We start from the raw sequence: 15,701 nt of genomic DNA, 5'->3' as shown, positions 1-15,701 counted from the left end.
ACTTTTTGGGGACCAGTGACACCGATACAGTGATCAGTGCTAAAAAAAAAAACTGCACTGATACTGTATAAATGACACTGACAGGGAAGGGGTTAACAAGGGGCAATCAAAGGGGGTTAACTGTGTTCCCTATGAGTTTTCGTAGGCTGATGCAGTTTTCAGGCATTTTTGCACTAGAAATGGCCTCTGACGCCTGAAAATCGCCTCCCCATTCATTGAGTGTGACTTTTCACACTGGGGCAGTGTGCTTGCGGGACGTTCTAAAAAGTCCTGCAAGCAGCATCTTTAGGGCAGTTTGGGAATGGTGTGTGTGTGCAGTAAATGTATGTGGGTCGGTCCTTAAGTGGTTAAAAAACACACCGCAAATCGGCTAAAATCACATCTAGATATGCATTTTTGTTTCTGTATTTTTGCAGTGGATCAGTGTGAAAGTAGCCTACTTGTAACCAATAAAATATTAGGGGAATATTTTAAATAAAAATAACAAACATGTTATACTTACCTGCTCTGTGCAAGGGTTTTGCCTCCTCTTCTGGGGTGCCCAGTCGTTGCTATTCCCCCTTCATTGGGTGCCCCCAAGGAAAACTGGTTTCTGCTGCTGTCAATGAGATGAGAGCTTTACAACCCCTTTTAAGATAAAAAAAACCTTCCACCTTTTAAAACTAAAAGTATAAAAGACAAAAAAGAAAGGGGGTTTTCGGAGTAAGGCCCCTTTCACATTTAGGCCCCTTTCACATTTATACGACTTCAAAGTCGTGCGATTTTGCGGCCGCGATTTGGGATCAGTACAACTTCGACTTTGCCACAACTTTGGCATTAACCAATGAAAACATACATGGTGTGAGGCAATTCCTTTTCCTGCCACCGCAGTTGTCATTGCTGCTGCGGCAGTAGCAGTGCATGAGGAAGAAGAGGAGGAGAAGCGGAGGCGGAGAAGACGTTGATATTGGGTACATCCCATCATTACCAATCGTGAAGATAGGGGTCAATTTTGGTCCTCTATAATGAAGAATGTCCCTTACATTGGTGGTCAGTGGGAAGGATGTCCCTTACATTGGTGATCAGTGGGAAGGATGTCCCTTACATTGGTGATCAGTGGGAAGAATGTCCCTTACATTGGTGGTCAGTGGGAAGGATGTCCCTTACATTGGTGATCAGTGGGAAGGATGTCCCTTACATTGGTGATCAGTGGGAAGGATGTCCCTTACATTGGTGATCAGTGGGAAGAATGTTCCTTACATTGGTGGTCAGTGGGAAGGATGTCCCTTACATTGGTGATCAGTGGGAAGGATGTCCCTTACATTGGTGATCAGTGGGAAGAATGTCCCTTACATTGGTGGTCAGTGGGAAGGATGTCCCTTACATTGGTGATCAGTGGGAAGGATGTCCCTTACATTGGTGATCAGTGGGAAGGATGTCCCTTACATTGGTGATCAGTGGGAAGAATGCTCCTTACATTGGCGGTCAGTGGGAAGAATGCTCCTTACATTGGTGGTCAGTGGGAAGAATGCTCCTTACATTGGCGGTCAGTGGGAAGGATGTCCCTTACATTGGTGGTCAGTGGGAAGGATGTCCCTTACATTGGTGATCAGTGGGAAGAATGTTCCTTACATTGGTGGTCAGTGGGAAGGATGCCCCTTACATTGGTGATCAGTGGGAAGAATGCTCCTTACATTGGTGATCAGTGAGAAGAATGCTCCTTACATTGGTGATCAGTGGGAAGAATGTCCCCTTCATTGGTGGTCAGTGGGAAGAATGCTCCTTACATTGGTGGTCAGTGGGAAGGATGTCCCTTACATTGGTGGTCAGTGGGAAGGATGTCCCTTACATTGGTGATCAGTGGGAAGGATGTCCCTTACATTGGTGATCAGTGGGAAGAATGCTCCTTACATTGGCGGTCAGTGGGAAGAATGCTCCTTACATTGGTGGTCAGTGGGAAGAATGCTCCTTACATTGGCGGTCAGTGGGAAGGATGTCCCTTACATTGGTGGTCAGTGGGAAGGATGTCCCTTACATTGGTGATCAGTGGGAAGAATGTTCCTTACATTGGTGGTCAGTGGGAAGGATGCCCCTTACATTGGTGATCAGTGGGAAGAATGCTCCTTACATTGGTGATCAGTGAGAAGAATGCTCCTTACATTGGTGATCAGTGGGAAGAATGTCCCCTTCATTGGTGGTCAGTGGGAAGAATGCTCCTTACATTGGTGGTCAGTGGGAAGGATGTCCCTTACATTGGTGGTCAGTGGGAAGAATGCTCCTTACATTGGCGGTCAGTGGGAAGAATGCTCCTTACATTGGTGGTCAGTGGGAAGAATGCTCCTTACATTGGTGGTCAGTGGGAAGAATGCTCCTTACATTGGTGGTCAGTGGGAAGAATGCTCCTTACATTGGTGGTCAGTGGGAAGGATGCTCCTTACATTGGTGGTCAGTGGGAAGGATGCTCCTTACATTGGTGGTCAGTGGGAAGGATGCTCCTTACATTGGTGGTCAGTGGGAAGGATGCTCCTTACATTGGTGGTCAGTGGGAAGGATGCTCCTTACATTGGTTATCAGTAGGAAGAATGCTCCTTACATTGGTGGTCAGTGGGAAGAATGCTCCTTACATTGGTGGTCAGTGGGAAGAATGCTCCTTACATTGGTGGTCAGTGGGAAGGATGCTCCTTACATTGGTGGTCAGTGGGAAGGATGCTCCTTACATTGGTTATCAGTAGGAAGAATGTCCCCTTCATTGGTGGTCAGTGGCATATTGTCTTTGTAGTTTTTCTTGTCTTTGTAGTTTGGGTCACACAAATCATAAATAGCTGGGCACTCACGGATAAATCGAATGATTTGCTCATTATCGAGGACGTCTCTTTTTTTACCTGTTTGGAGCACAGTGTTTCTGAGGGAATAACCAGGAAGTGAATGTGTGGTGGAAAAATGTGCTTGAGGGGGGCTACTATGCTGAAAGGATTGGGTGGGACAAGGGTTAAAAAGCTGCTTGTGCTTACAAAGTTGTAATGAAATCGTGTCTATATTATTCAGGTACGATTTGCATGCTACTTGAGGGTTTAAAGCGGTGGTTCACCCTACTTAACATCATTATACCATTACATTCGGCATCGTAGCGCGAGCTACAGTATGCCGGTCTTACATTTTTTATCCCCGTACTCACTGTGCTATTGATCATTGAAGATTCCGAATCCCGCGGGGAATGGGCGTGCCTATGGAGAGGGAGGATGATTGACGGCCGGCTCTGGCATGTCACGCTCCCCGAAGACAGCCGGAGTAGGTCTCGGCTCTTCACGGCGCCTGCGCACAGGCTATGCGCAGGCGCCGTGAAGAGCCAAGCCTATTTCGGCTATTTCCGGAGAAGCGTGACGTGCCAGGGCCGGCCGTCAATCACCTTCTCTCACCATAAGAACGCCCATTCCCCGGAATCTTCAATGTGGAATAGCACAGTGAGTACGGGGATAAAAAATGTAAGATCGGCATACTGTAGCTCGCGCTACGATGCCGAATGTAATGGTAAAATATTTTTTTTTTTTTTTTTTTAATAGGGTGAACCCCCGCTTTAACATTGAGGTCTATGGACATCAACTCGCATGGAAGTTGGACCAAAGTAGTGCAGGGACTACTTTGAAGTCGGCACTACTTAAAGTCGTACCAGTATGAATGGTGTTCATTGGAAATAATGGAGAATGACTTGTCATACGATTTTGCAGTACAAAATCGTGAGATAAGTCTTATGAGTGTGAAAGGGGACTAATTAAGGTGGAGAGTTTTCCTTGCAATTCAGACCTTCTAAATGCCTGACAGGTCATTGGAGAACACACACTATATATAAATTAAAAAAATAGGTGCAAAAAAGCTGTTTGAATATATGTTGGCTGTCATGTATTATATTATGCTAGTCAATTTATCCTTAACCATAATCTAGTTAAGCTTTTATAAGATAAGGGAGAACTGACTTTTTTTTTCCAACATTGATCAATCGGAATTCTAGCTGCAAGCAATAAACTGTATACTAAATAAGCTTGTCTGTCCCTTTGGCAACCTCTGAGAAGGTGGCCTGTAGTAGTGCATCAATTGGAGACCTTTAAAGCGGAACTTCAGTCATTTTTTCAACTTTCCATCTATTAGATCTTCTGCACTTGTTTTAACTTCGGATAGTAAAATTATTTTCTACTAGTAAATACTTTATACAACCCACTTCCTGTTTCTTGTCTGGTAAAAAGCCTAGGCTTATGACATCATGCACGACGCTCTCTCTCACTCTCCTGAGCGTTTGCCAAGAGGGGATGGAGATGCACCTCTGTGTAAATCCAGGAAGTGAACAGGCAGCAGCTTCAGCTGCCCACAGTTAAAATGATTGCAGCCAGACTCAGTGGAGGGAGATTTCTACAGCATATTTGGCAAGTACAGAATTAGTGTATATACAATTAATATGCAAAGTGGTTGGAGGGAAGCTTCAGAATGGCAAAGATGTTTTTATTACAAATTACGTGAGCAGTCTGCAGTTGCTCTTTAAGGATTAATTAGGGTCAGCATATTAATCAATGAAACGCGATCGGCAGTACTCTCAGGCTTTTGGATGTCTACACAAGGGAGGCTTGATGATGATTTTTTTTTTCACAAAATGTATTTGTTCTTATGACAGTCCATTATCTTCTTATTTTTAAAGGTTTACAATAATTCTTTTCATTGCAGGGTGAAATTGGTCAACTTTCTGGTGCCATGCAGGCTTGGCAGAAGTTTAGGATCCGGTGTACAGTACCAACCTGCATACTACATGGGTAGTAAGAGTGCTGTGTCTCCAGCCATTGGCAATGAAGACAGCAAGTCTCAACCAGTTCTGGAAGAGCTACGGATGCCGTTCTCTCGTTCTGTGATAGGAAGCTTTTTCCAGGAGCAGCCCAAACTGGGGAACCAATTTCTGGAGGATGCCATTCTCCAGAGTTATTTGAAGAAACATCTTCCTCCACTGGTGGGCAGTAGACATTTATATGCAAACAATATATTAGCTGAAAGAAGTTCTTTTTCATTGAAAGTATTTAACCACTTCATTACTGGGCGCTTAAACCCCCTTCGTGCCCAGACCAATTTTCAGCTTTCAGCGCTAACGCATTTTGAATGACAATTGCGCGGTCATACAACACTGTACCCAAATTAAATTTTTATCATTTTTTTCCCACAAATAGAGCTTTCTTTTGGTGGTATTTGATCACCTCTGCGATTTTTATTTTTTGCGCTTTAAACATAAAAAGACAGAAAATTTAAAAAAAAAACACTATTTTTTACTTTTTGTTATAATAATATCCCAATTTTTTTAAAAAAATTTCCCTCGGTTTAGACCGATAAGTATTCTTCTACATATTTTTGTTAAATAAGCAATAAGCGTATATTGATTGGTTTGCGCAAAAGTTATAGCGCCTACAAAATAGGGGATAGATTTATGATATATATATTTTTTTTTTTTTACTAGTAATGGCTGCGATTTTTTTTTTTTTTTTTTTGTCAGACCTGCGATATTGCGGCGGACGTATCGGAAACTTTTGACACAATTTTGGGACCATTCACATTTATACAGCGATCGGTGCTATAAAAATGCACTAATTACTGTATAAATGTGACTGGCAGTGAAGGGGTTAACACTAGGGGGTGAGAAAGGGGTTAAATGTATTCCCTGGGAGTGATTCTTACTGTGGGGGGAGGGGACTGACTGGGGGAGATGACCGATGCTGTGTCCCTATGTACAAGGGACACAGCTCGGTCTCCTCTCTCCCTGACAGGACGTGGAGCTCCACGTCCCTGCTGTCACCGTCGATCGTGGGTACCTGGCGAACATCGCGGCCGCCAGGCACATGCATCGGCTTCCCACAGGCACGTTGTTTTCCCGCTGCGCGCCCAGGGAATGTCAACAAGAGGACGTCCACTCGGCACTTGAGAGCCGCGCTGTGAACGTCTTTCGTCCATAGCGCGGATTGTACTTTATTGTACTTTATTGTAAGAACTTTCCAGTGTCTGCTGACCCTCAGGTAAGTAACACAGAGGGTTATGATCCTCCTGCATTTCCCACCTTTAATCAGGACTGGTATTTTAGATTATACCTGCAGGGTAAGGTGTTGCATAAACATTGTTATATCGAAATAGCTAGATTTTTGCCCCTAAGCAAATGTTAACAATGGGATGAGGGAACCCTTTTTGTTGCTACATGGGATGAGCTGTAACAGATGTGTAATTGTATATTTATTTCTCAGTTTCCTGCGCAGAAACTGACCAGAAAATGACTGCATGGTGTGAACTAGAGCCATTGGAATACATGCAAAACACTGTGCATGCATTTTGTGCAGGAAAAATGCACACGGAACTGCATCTGGTGTGATCTGGCCCTAAAGCACTGGACAAATTTTCTTATTTTCCCATGCAGTGGGGCTGTATCTGCACGTCATGTTTTAACTGCTTGTTTTTGTCTAGAGGAAAGGAAAGTGGAGATTTACTTTCTTAACCATTTAAAGACCACGCCACGTACATATACTGCGGCAGGGCGGCCCCTAGCGCAAAATCATGTACCTCTACGCTATTCCTCTGATCGGCTTTGGGGCACGCATGTGCACAATTGACAAGCAAATTGGCGGGCACAATGGCCCCCGGGAGCCGCCGATTGTTCACAGGAGGGGCAGAACGGCAGTCTGCCTTGTTTATATAGAGGACAGTCCTGCTGTAACTGGTGACCCTAACTCGCACGTTACTAATTTTTCTGGGACTGTATATGAAAGTGCCGACATATACAATCTGGAATCATGCTAGTAGTATGCTATGCTACCACACACCTTGTCAATTATTTTCCTTTAAAGGATAAGTTCACTTTTTGTAACCTGTTACATCTTTATTCAAGGTGTAACATGTTACTAATGCAGCAGCCTCGTGATCGCCCACTGTGACAGTGGACCAAAGATATCTTCCCATTCTGCAGATAGATTAGGCTAGGGTTTGTCTGTCAGCAACCTCAAGTTTAGATCCTTCTTTTAACCTCTATTCCTTACACAAGTCCCTGCATACAGAGTTCATATGTGCCTTGCCCTGTTTATCCTTGACTGAATTATTTTTCTACCTCAATCTCAAGGGGCTCTTTGCTTGTTGTCGTCTTTTTTTTTTTTTTGGGGGGGGGGGGGGGGTTTGTAGTTGCGCTCACGTAAGGCCTATTACACAGCCTACCTTCTGATTGCTTTTTTTTTTTTTTTTTTTTTTTTTTTACCCAGGCCAAGTTGTAGTGCAGCAGGCCATCCTAATGCATATAATCTTTTTTCTTTTGTAGTATTTTTTGAATACTAGGCCTTAATCCATGTACAAATGGAGGACAGGTATTTTTTATTTCCACCTATTATAACTTTTAGATTCATGTGATGGGAAGTTAACAGCACATGTGACGAAATTGTAGCATCAAGGGGCAGTGGGATTACATAGAATTATGGTTAGGACAGAATAAATAGTTGATATGAGCATAGTTGCAGTGTATATTCTGCCCTTTTTTTTTTTTTTCTCTGTGCTTCCTCTTTTACATTCAATACAATATTGTTATTGCCATATTGCTTTGAGGATGCTGGTAAAACTGAGGAATGTATGGATTTTTTTTTTTTTTCAGGTAGGCAGTCGATTTGACTTTACTATTTTTATTTTATTTTTATTAATGGACTATCTCTTTATTATCCATAAAACTAAAAAAGCAGGTTGCGCATAAGGCTTGGACCATTTAGGTTTGTGTAAAAAAAAAAAAAAAAAAGTCATGGGTCATTTACTTTAACTAGATGGTGGTACGGTCATTGTAAACAGTGTGTTCTGAACTTTACTTTTATAACATAGAGCTAAAAATGCTTTGATCTGGCCTATAAACTCTCCAGGACCAATTTATATTGCAGTTAAATTCTGCACAAACAGGAAAACACATGTTACAGTTTCTAAAGGGTCACATATTTACTGTGCTGTGCACTATTTTGCTTTATGTAATTTTTCAGCCTGGAACATGAAAACGTTTTATTCCCGATCTATCCTCTCATCATCTCACAGTTCTGTCAACAAAGACACATTCTGAAAATGTAAAACCTAGTCCAAATCACTAAAACCAAAGTGCTCAAGGTTCTCGCCAAATCCAATCCAATATGTGAATGTATCTTGTCAATAAAGAAATGCAATTTGATATAATTAAATGAGTGGACGATCTGGTCTGGTCTGTTGGGAGAGCATACACTGCAGGTGAGGCAGCAGGCTGGTAAAGGAGGTAAGAAAATTGGTAGTGAGATAATATTGGAGTTGAGAATATTCCAGCCATGTGTCAACTGGGTTATGACTAGCCGCCAATAATTGTAATAAAGGGAGCAGTTTACCATTCCGCAAGGTACGATACAGTAACGACTGATAATTTTTGGTCCATATGAGAAAATGAGAGCAACAGAGGGTTGGAGGGAAGGTACAATATCTCGCAAAAGTGAGTACACCCCTAACATTTTTGTAAATATTTTATTATATCTTTTCATGTGATAACACTGAAGAAATTACACTTTGATACAATGTAAAGTAGTGAGTGTACAGCTTGTATAACAGTGTAACTTTGCTGTAACACACAGTCATTAATGTCTAAACCGCTGGCAACAAAAGTGAGTACACCACTAAGTGAAAATGTCCAAATTGGGCCCAACATTTTGTGTGTCCACCATTTATTTTCTGGCACTGCCTTAACCCCCTTGGACATGGAGTTCACCAGAGTTTCACAGGTTGCCAATGGAGTCTTCTTCCACTCCTCCATGACAACATCACTGAGCTGGTGGATGTTGGAGACCGTGCGCTCCTCCACCTTCCGTTTTTCTGGATACCCTAAAGATGCTCAATGGGGTTTAGGTCTGGAGACATGCTTGGCCCTTTACCCTTAGCTTTTTTTTTTAGCAAGGCAGTGATCATCTTGGAGGTGTGTTTGGGGTTGTTATCTTGGAATACTGCCCTGCGGCCCAGTCTCCGAAGGATGGTTATCATGCTTCAATATGTCACAGTACATGTTGGCATTCATGGTTCCCTCTGTGGCTCCCCAGTGTCAGCAGCACTCATGCAGCCCCAGACCTTGACACTCTCACCACCATGCTTGACTGTAGGCAAGACACACTGTGTACACCCGACCTGGTTGCCGCCACACACGCATGACACCATCTGAACCAAATAAGTTTATCTTTGTCTCATCAAACCACAGGACATTGTTCCAGTAATCCATGTCCTTAGTCTGCTTGTCTTCAGCAAACATTTTGTGGGCTTTCTTGTGTCATCTTTAGAAGAGGCTTCCTTCTGTGACCACATCCATGCAGACCAATTTGATGCAGTGTGCAGCATATGGTCTGAGCACTGACAGACTGACCCCCGCCCCTTCAACCTCTGCAGCAATACTGGCAGCACTTGTATGTCCTTTTCCCAAAGACATCCTCTGGATATGACGCTGAGCACGTGCACTCAACTTCTTTGGTCAACCATGGCAAGACCTGCAAAATCTGTCCTGTTAAGCCATTGTATTGGCCACACTACAGTGTGGAAGTATTTAGGGTCAACCCAATCCTTCTCCAATACTGTCCACAGTTTAGATTCCTGGCAGTGATACAAGTCGATCTCAATAGAGAGGAGGCATGGTAGTATAGAAGCATATTGGGTAGGGCAATATCGCCCTGCGATTTGGGCAAATAGAGGGAGGAACAATGAATGCTAGATTTTTATTTTTTTTGGCAAAATATCCATCTTGACATGACAGCGTTCAGCCACCCGAACCATAACACATTTTGCCTCAGGATACAAATTTTATGAGCTATACAGCTCCTTGGATATGCGTTTTAACAATAAAAACTTTTGTGACATTCCATATTGCTAAGCCAGTCTTTGCACTGCTTTCACATATTGGATTGGATTTGGTGAGGACCCTTTGGTTAGTGATTTGGGCTATGTTTTTTACTTCTTTCCACCACTCTAGGTGGTCACATTAAACAGTCGGGCCTTACTATCCCATGGACATTGCCTAATATATTTGGCTCTTCTAACTTCTGCTACAGAATATAGCACCAGTTTTTGGGTCCATTCTGAGAAATGTCATTATTGGAAGCTTTAATAGAAAAGTTGTGTTTGAATATAAACCATATTATAACCTAAAAAGCTCTGAGCAATGATTTTTAAAAGTTGATCAAGTAAATACTCAATACCTCTTTAGTAGAAGCAAACTATAAGGTGATATCCAGATGGTATCTTGTTCCAGCGAGGTTAGCGAAAATCTATCCTTGAGCCTCACCTAAATGTTTCCATGGCTGTGGCCAGGTGGGAGCGATTGGGCCAGATTCAGATACATTTACGTTGCTCCACGGCAGCATAACGTATCCCATTTACGTTACACCGCCGCAGGTTTACAGCGTAAGAGCCTGATTCACAAAGCTCTTACCTGTAAACTTGCGGCGGTATAACGTAAATGCGCTCGGTGCAAGCCCGCCTAATTCAAATGGGGCGGGCACCATTTAAATTAGGCGCGTTCCCGCGCCAAACGGTCTGCGCATGCTCAGTAAGGAAATTTCCCGACGTGCATTGCGCGAAATTACGGTGCCCCGCCGTCGTATCTCTTCTGTGAATCTGGCCCTATGTTCCATGTTTGGTGGTTATGTCCAAAGGTCCATGAGAGGGTGTTGAATCCCTGGATTATATATTTCCAGGCCCCTTGGGGGATGAGGCACCCTGTGGGATCAAGAGGACTGCTGTTAACTCTCCCCCTCCCCCCTTTTATTTAATTTTAAATTTTTCTCACCTTTCCCCACCCCACTCTACCTCCCTGTTTTTTTTTTTTTTTCCCCCTTTTTATTAACCACCAATGATATTTTTATATACAGATGCAAATGGTGGCTCAGTAGAGCCTTCCTCATTCCTGATCATTTAGGAAGTAAGGCATTGTGCCTTGTGGTACTGAACGTAATCTCTGACGGTATAACTCCCATGTTTTTTGGATTGTAGTTGTTACCATTTGACCAATTCCTAAGGTGACATTCTTTTTATAGAGAAGTCTTCACTCTATGTCTGTAATGGGACAACCACTCTGAGTTTATGCTTTCGGTAAACAGACGCTTTATTAAGGGGGCTCCTTTTTTTTTAATTGGGTCCTGTCCATAACACTCGGACTCTTGATTGTATTGGAGGGAACACCCCTCCTTGATATTGGTCTATCTGTGTACTTTGTTAAACTTTTGAATAAAAACCTATTGAAAGAGAGAAAATTTGATCAAGTATTGAACAGATGTTAAACACATTCTGATATGTATGGATGTTGTTGCTAATCCACTAATGTATGTGTGATTTTACTAAAAGGCTCTACCTTTTAACATGAGTTATGGCGTATCTTCAGTATAGACAGTTGATAGGCTTTCATGGAGAAAAATGTAACTTTAGAATTTGAAAATACTCCCAACTTGCCATCATTCAGGCCAGAACACAAAGGACGACTTGAAGGTGAGTATTGCAGCAAGTGCTGTGTGTTGTGTTTTTTCTTACGTTCTCCCCTTTTTATTTTTTTTATTTTTTTTTTTTATTAACTTTTAACTGGAGTATGGCTTTTATGTAATCTTGCACATTCTTATTTTTAATTTAAGAATATCGCATTATATTTTAAAAAATCGTACAGTGTTTCCATTCTAGAGTGGTCGAGAAATCATTACAACTTGAATGATTTATAGTTTTAACGTCACTGAGGTGATGTAAAACTCAGTTTGTATGTATTCTCTGTTACTTGGGACATATAGTTGGCAAACACATTTGCAAATTAGACAAAATGACTTGTATTACTCTTTTATCTGATATGCAGGTTCTTGAGGAAGCAAGCCGGGATCTTGAGCGGTTTGGACAACGAATCGTGGAAGAGATTGATTCCCTTGGACGAGAATGTGAATTGAACCTACCACAACTGCAGCAGTATGATGCCTGGGGCCGCAGGATCGATCGTATCATCACCTGCCCAGCCTGGAAAAGAATGAAAGAGCTGTCTGCAGAAGAGGGCTTGATAGCAGAAGCTTATGAAAGAAAGTACTCTAGCTGGAGGTAAATGTATGAATACAAAAATCTGTCTTTTTTTTTTTTTATTATTTTTCATATTTTATTTTTTTAACAAAGTTTTATTTATTTTCAAACAAAACAAAGAACAAAAAAGAGTGGTACATTCTCGACATTCCACAAAGGTAGCATGAATGGCAAAATACATAAAGAAGAAGCCATGGTCAAGGTTAGCGGTATATGCATTACAGATTGAGTATACTTCACAGAGGTCACATAGGGAAGGATGGGCATAGACCAATACATGCAAGTAAAGCTATGGACAGAGACAAATAAAGGTTGGGACATAGCTAAGAGAGGACTCAATGTCCTTAATGAAGTCAGTGTTTACTCCGTTTCATCCAAAAAGTCAGATAGACAGAAGAATGGGGGAAGGGGAGAGGGGCACAATTAGAGGTCACTTTAACCAAATCCTATGTTACTCAGGTCTCGACTCCAAATCCTACTCCAGAGTCAGCTGCCTCTCACGAATCCACACCAACCATTTCTTCTCAATTTATTTTGGGCAGTTGCGTCCCATATAAGTACGTTTATTTATACAGGGGCAAAGACGCGTTCACCAAGGTTCTCCATTGCTGCACCATCGGAGGGGAGGGCTCGTTCCATTTTAGGAGGGCTGCTTTCCTGGCATAAAAAGCTGTGTAGAATATGAACATTTTTTGTGGATTGGGGGGCCTCCAGTGTCTTCAGATCCATAAAGGGGGGAGCTGCCAGGAAACTATACAGTGTCCCTTCCACGGGGGACCCCCAGCAGCAAGGATAGGTAGGATCGTAGGGCATAAATTGACAACCCCAATATAACATTCCACAGGTTAACTAACCCAGGGGGCAGCCGCCAAGGGGGGGGGGTGGGAGTCAGCAGGCCGCATGAACATTATAATGCACCCAGTGGCGGGAAGCCGCCACCATATATGACATGGGGAGAAGAAGGGACAGTTACCGAATAGAAGCGCTAAGGTACAGTTATCGGGCTTTGGGTAGGGTACTCGGCCACTGGGAAGCTTCCTCAGGAGAAGTGAAGTAGCGGGTAGATTCACCATCCACTACACGCAGGCAAGCAGGAAACCTTTTGTACTTCAGGCCTTTGGTGCGGAGTTGAGCTTTAATGTGATCGAAAGTTCTGCGGAGCCTCTGGGTGTCAACCGAATAGTCTGGAAAATGCATAATCTTTGCATTCTCGTAACGGAGCTCGGCCATTTTTTGCGCCTCACGGAGCACCAGTTTCCGGTCCCAAAAGTTCAGTAAGAGGAAGATAAAGGTGCGTGGGGGGGCTCCTGGCTGTCCCCACACAGGAGGCATCCTGTGGGCCCTCTCGACGGCATAGTGTGGTGAGAACGCTGCCCCAGGCAGGAGGGTGCGGAGCATGTGTTCCGTGAAGGCCACAGGATCATGGCCCTCGGCTCCCTCCTGGAAGTTTCACCACCCGCAAGTTGTTCCGGCGGCTCCTGTTTTCACTATCCTCCGCCTGGGACTCAAACCTTCATTCTCACCTGGAGAGTGTGAAGAGAGGTGCAGTGATCCCTAATGAAGTCTTTGGAGTCACCCATGAACCGCTCGGCCTCCCTAGCCGGTCACATAATTTGTCCATGTCCCTCTGCATCAGCACAAAGTCAGTCTGCAACAAGTCAATCTTGGCCGTTAGAGTAGTTTTACAGCCTTAGATGGCCTGCATTAGTGCCTGAAAGCGATCCTCCTTTACGGTCGCAGGATCCAATGATGGAGTCTGGGTCGCCATGTGTGTGCTGGCAGGATGGGTCTGCTTCCTCTGCTGTGGAGATGCCTTAGGAGCGGAGCAACTCTTCTGTTCAGAACCGGATTTGCCCCTTCTCGTACCTGGAGATCACCGGGTAGTGCTGGCAGTGGATAATTAATTGTAAATCCCTTATTAATCAGATTAAAATAATCATGAAGGTGCGGAGCTCTGATCACACGCATCCGCTCAGGTCGCCAGCTTGACCACGCCCCTCTGTCAATATTCTAGAAGGTGAAAGGCCTTGGCCTTGTAGCAATGTCTTTCCCTTGTGGGTTTGCCTGTTTGAAACAGTCAGACCCAAGACAGATTTTATGTTTAGGTGCTATATTCACTTTTGTGGGGCAATGTTATACTTTCCCTGTATATTGCTGTAAATGTGTAAATCGGTTCAACTTCTTGATGTTTGTGGGTACGTAGAAATTGGTCTCCTGAGTCATTCTTGTATACCAAAGTTGTTGCGCTTTCTTCCATAACCCTGCTACAGCTGCCTTTTATGCCCACTCTTGGTTATTAAAGGTACACTGTAAGCACTGTGGCTCCCCCCCCCCCCCCCCCAAAAAAAAAAAAAAAAGCAATCCCTGTCCTCTGTTGTTTTTCCGGCCGACCTCCTATGTCACTACAGAACATGGCATCGATGTGGGGGTGGATTAACATAGTTCCATTGGGGACCAGACATCTTCCCTAGAGAATTCTTTGGCATCTGTAAAAAGGGGAGATCAACAGTAGGTAAATATTAACTTTTATTTTAGACATTGCTTAGTTTAGTCGGTTTGACGGTTGTTAAAAATATACATGTAAAAGAACAGTGGCCCAGATTCACGTAGAATCGCGGCGGCGTAACGTATAGTAGATACGTTACACCGCTGCAAGTTTTCATCGCAAGTGCCTGATTCTCAAATCGCTTGCATGAAAACTTACGCTGGCGGCCTCCGGCGTAAGCCCGCGTAATTCAAAGAGGCGTGTGCCATTTAAATTAGGCGCGCTCCCGCGCCGGACCTACTGCGCATGCTCTGTTTTGAAATTCCCGCCGTGCTTTGTGCGAAGTGACGTCATTTTCTTTATCGTACATCACGGGACACAGAGCAGCATAGCCATTACATATGGGTTATATAGTGTACCTTCAGGTGATGGACACTGGCACTCTCCGACAGGAAGTTCCCTCCCTATATAACCCCCACCCATAGTGGGAGTACCTCAGTTTTTTCGCCAGTGTCTTAGGTGTTGGTGCACGTTGAAGGTTGTGCCTGCAGTTTGTCCTTGGGACCAGGGCCAGCCGACCGGATCCGTCCAAGGTGCTTCATAGCCAAAGTGGACGGTACCCGGGCCCCAATTCGTGGATGGGGTTTTGCCTATAATGCCTCTCCTTGGAGGGCTGGACTCTGGGTTCCAGGACTGGGTTTTTTAACCTATGAATACCTGCTGCCAGTAGTGCTGTATAGGTCCAGGTGTGTGGTGTTCCTGACTTGGACCCCGGTCCCTGAAGGTCTATGACCATACCCACGGTGAAGGGGGAAGATTGGGCCTCTTGCATGAGCAATACCCTGCGGCGTGGAAAGGTAAGCGGGGGGCCTACGGAACTTGGTTTGTCAGTGGGCTCCCCACAGGGGACTCTGGGGAAAAGCCTTTTTTATGCCTCTGTGCATGGGCTAAAAGAGAAACCACAAAGTCTGCATGACTGGATGGCTCAAACACCCAGGTATACTGTTCCTCTGGCTGGGCTAATAGACTGCTGCTGCTGCTACAAGGTGTTTTGCTCCATGAAATGTAAAGGGAGCATGTCAGGTTTAAATTACTTACTTCCTGATGTCTGTGTGTCTCCAGCAGCTCCCGGGCTCCTCTCCCCACATGGATTCTGCTTCCT

At 43.9% G+C, this 15,701-nt stretch overlaps 1 protein-coding gene across 1 annotated transcript in view; it reads left to right on the top strand.

The window, feature by feature from the left end:
- LOC120939591 (acyl-CoA dehydrogenase family member 11-like) overlaps positions 1–15,701 on the top strand; it is a 92,873-nt gene that overhangs the window by 18,335 nt on the left and 58,837 nt on the right. Inside the window, exons 2-3 of the mRNA XM_040351986.1 lie at positions 4,690–4,966; positions 11,843–12,075. Of these exons, the coding sequence (XP_040207920.1) occupies positions 4,690–4,966; positions 11,843–12,075 (510 nt within the window). The remainder of the gene's footprint in view (positions 1–4,689; positions 4,967–11,842; positions 12,076–15,701) is intronic.

The sequence above is a fragment of the Rana temporaria genome, chromosome 1, assembly GCF_905171775.1.
Source record: "Rana temporaria chromosome 1, aRanTem1.1, whole genome shotgun sequence".
Taxonomy (NCBI): domain Eukaryota; kingdom Metazoa; phylum Chordata; class Amphibia; order Anura; family Ranidae; genus Rana; species Rana temporaria.
The sequence above is the reverse complement of the archived record's forward strand: the minus strand, read 5'-3'. Positions and strand labels throughout refer to the sequence as shown.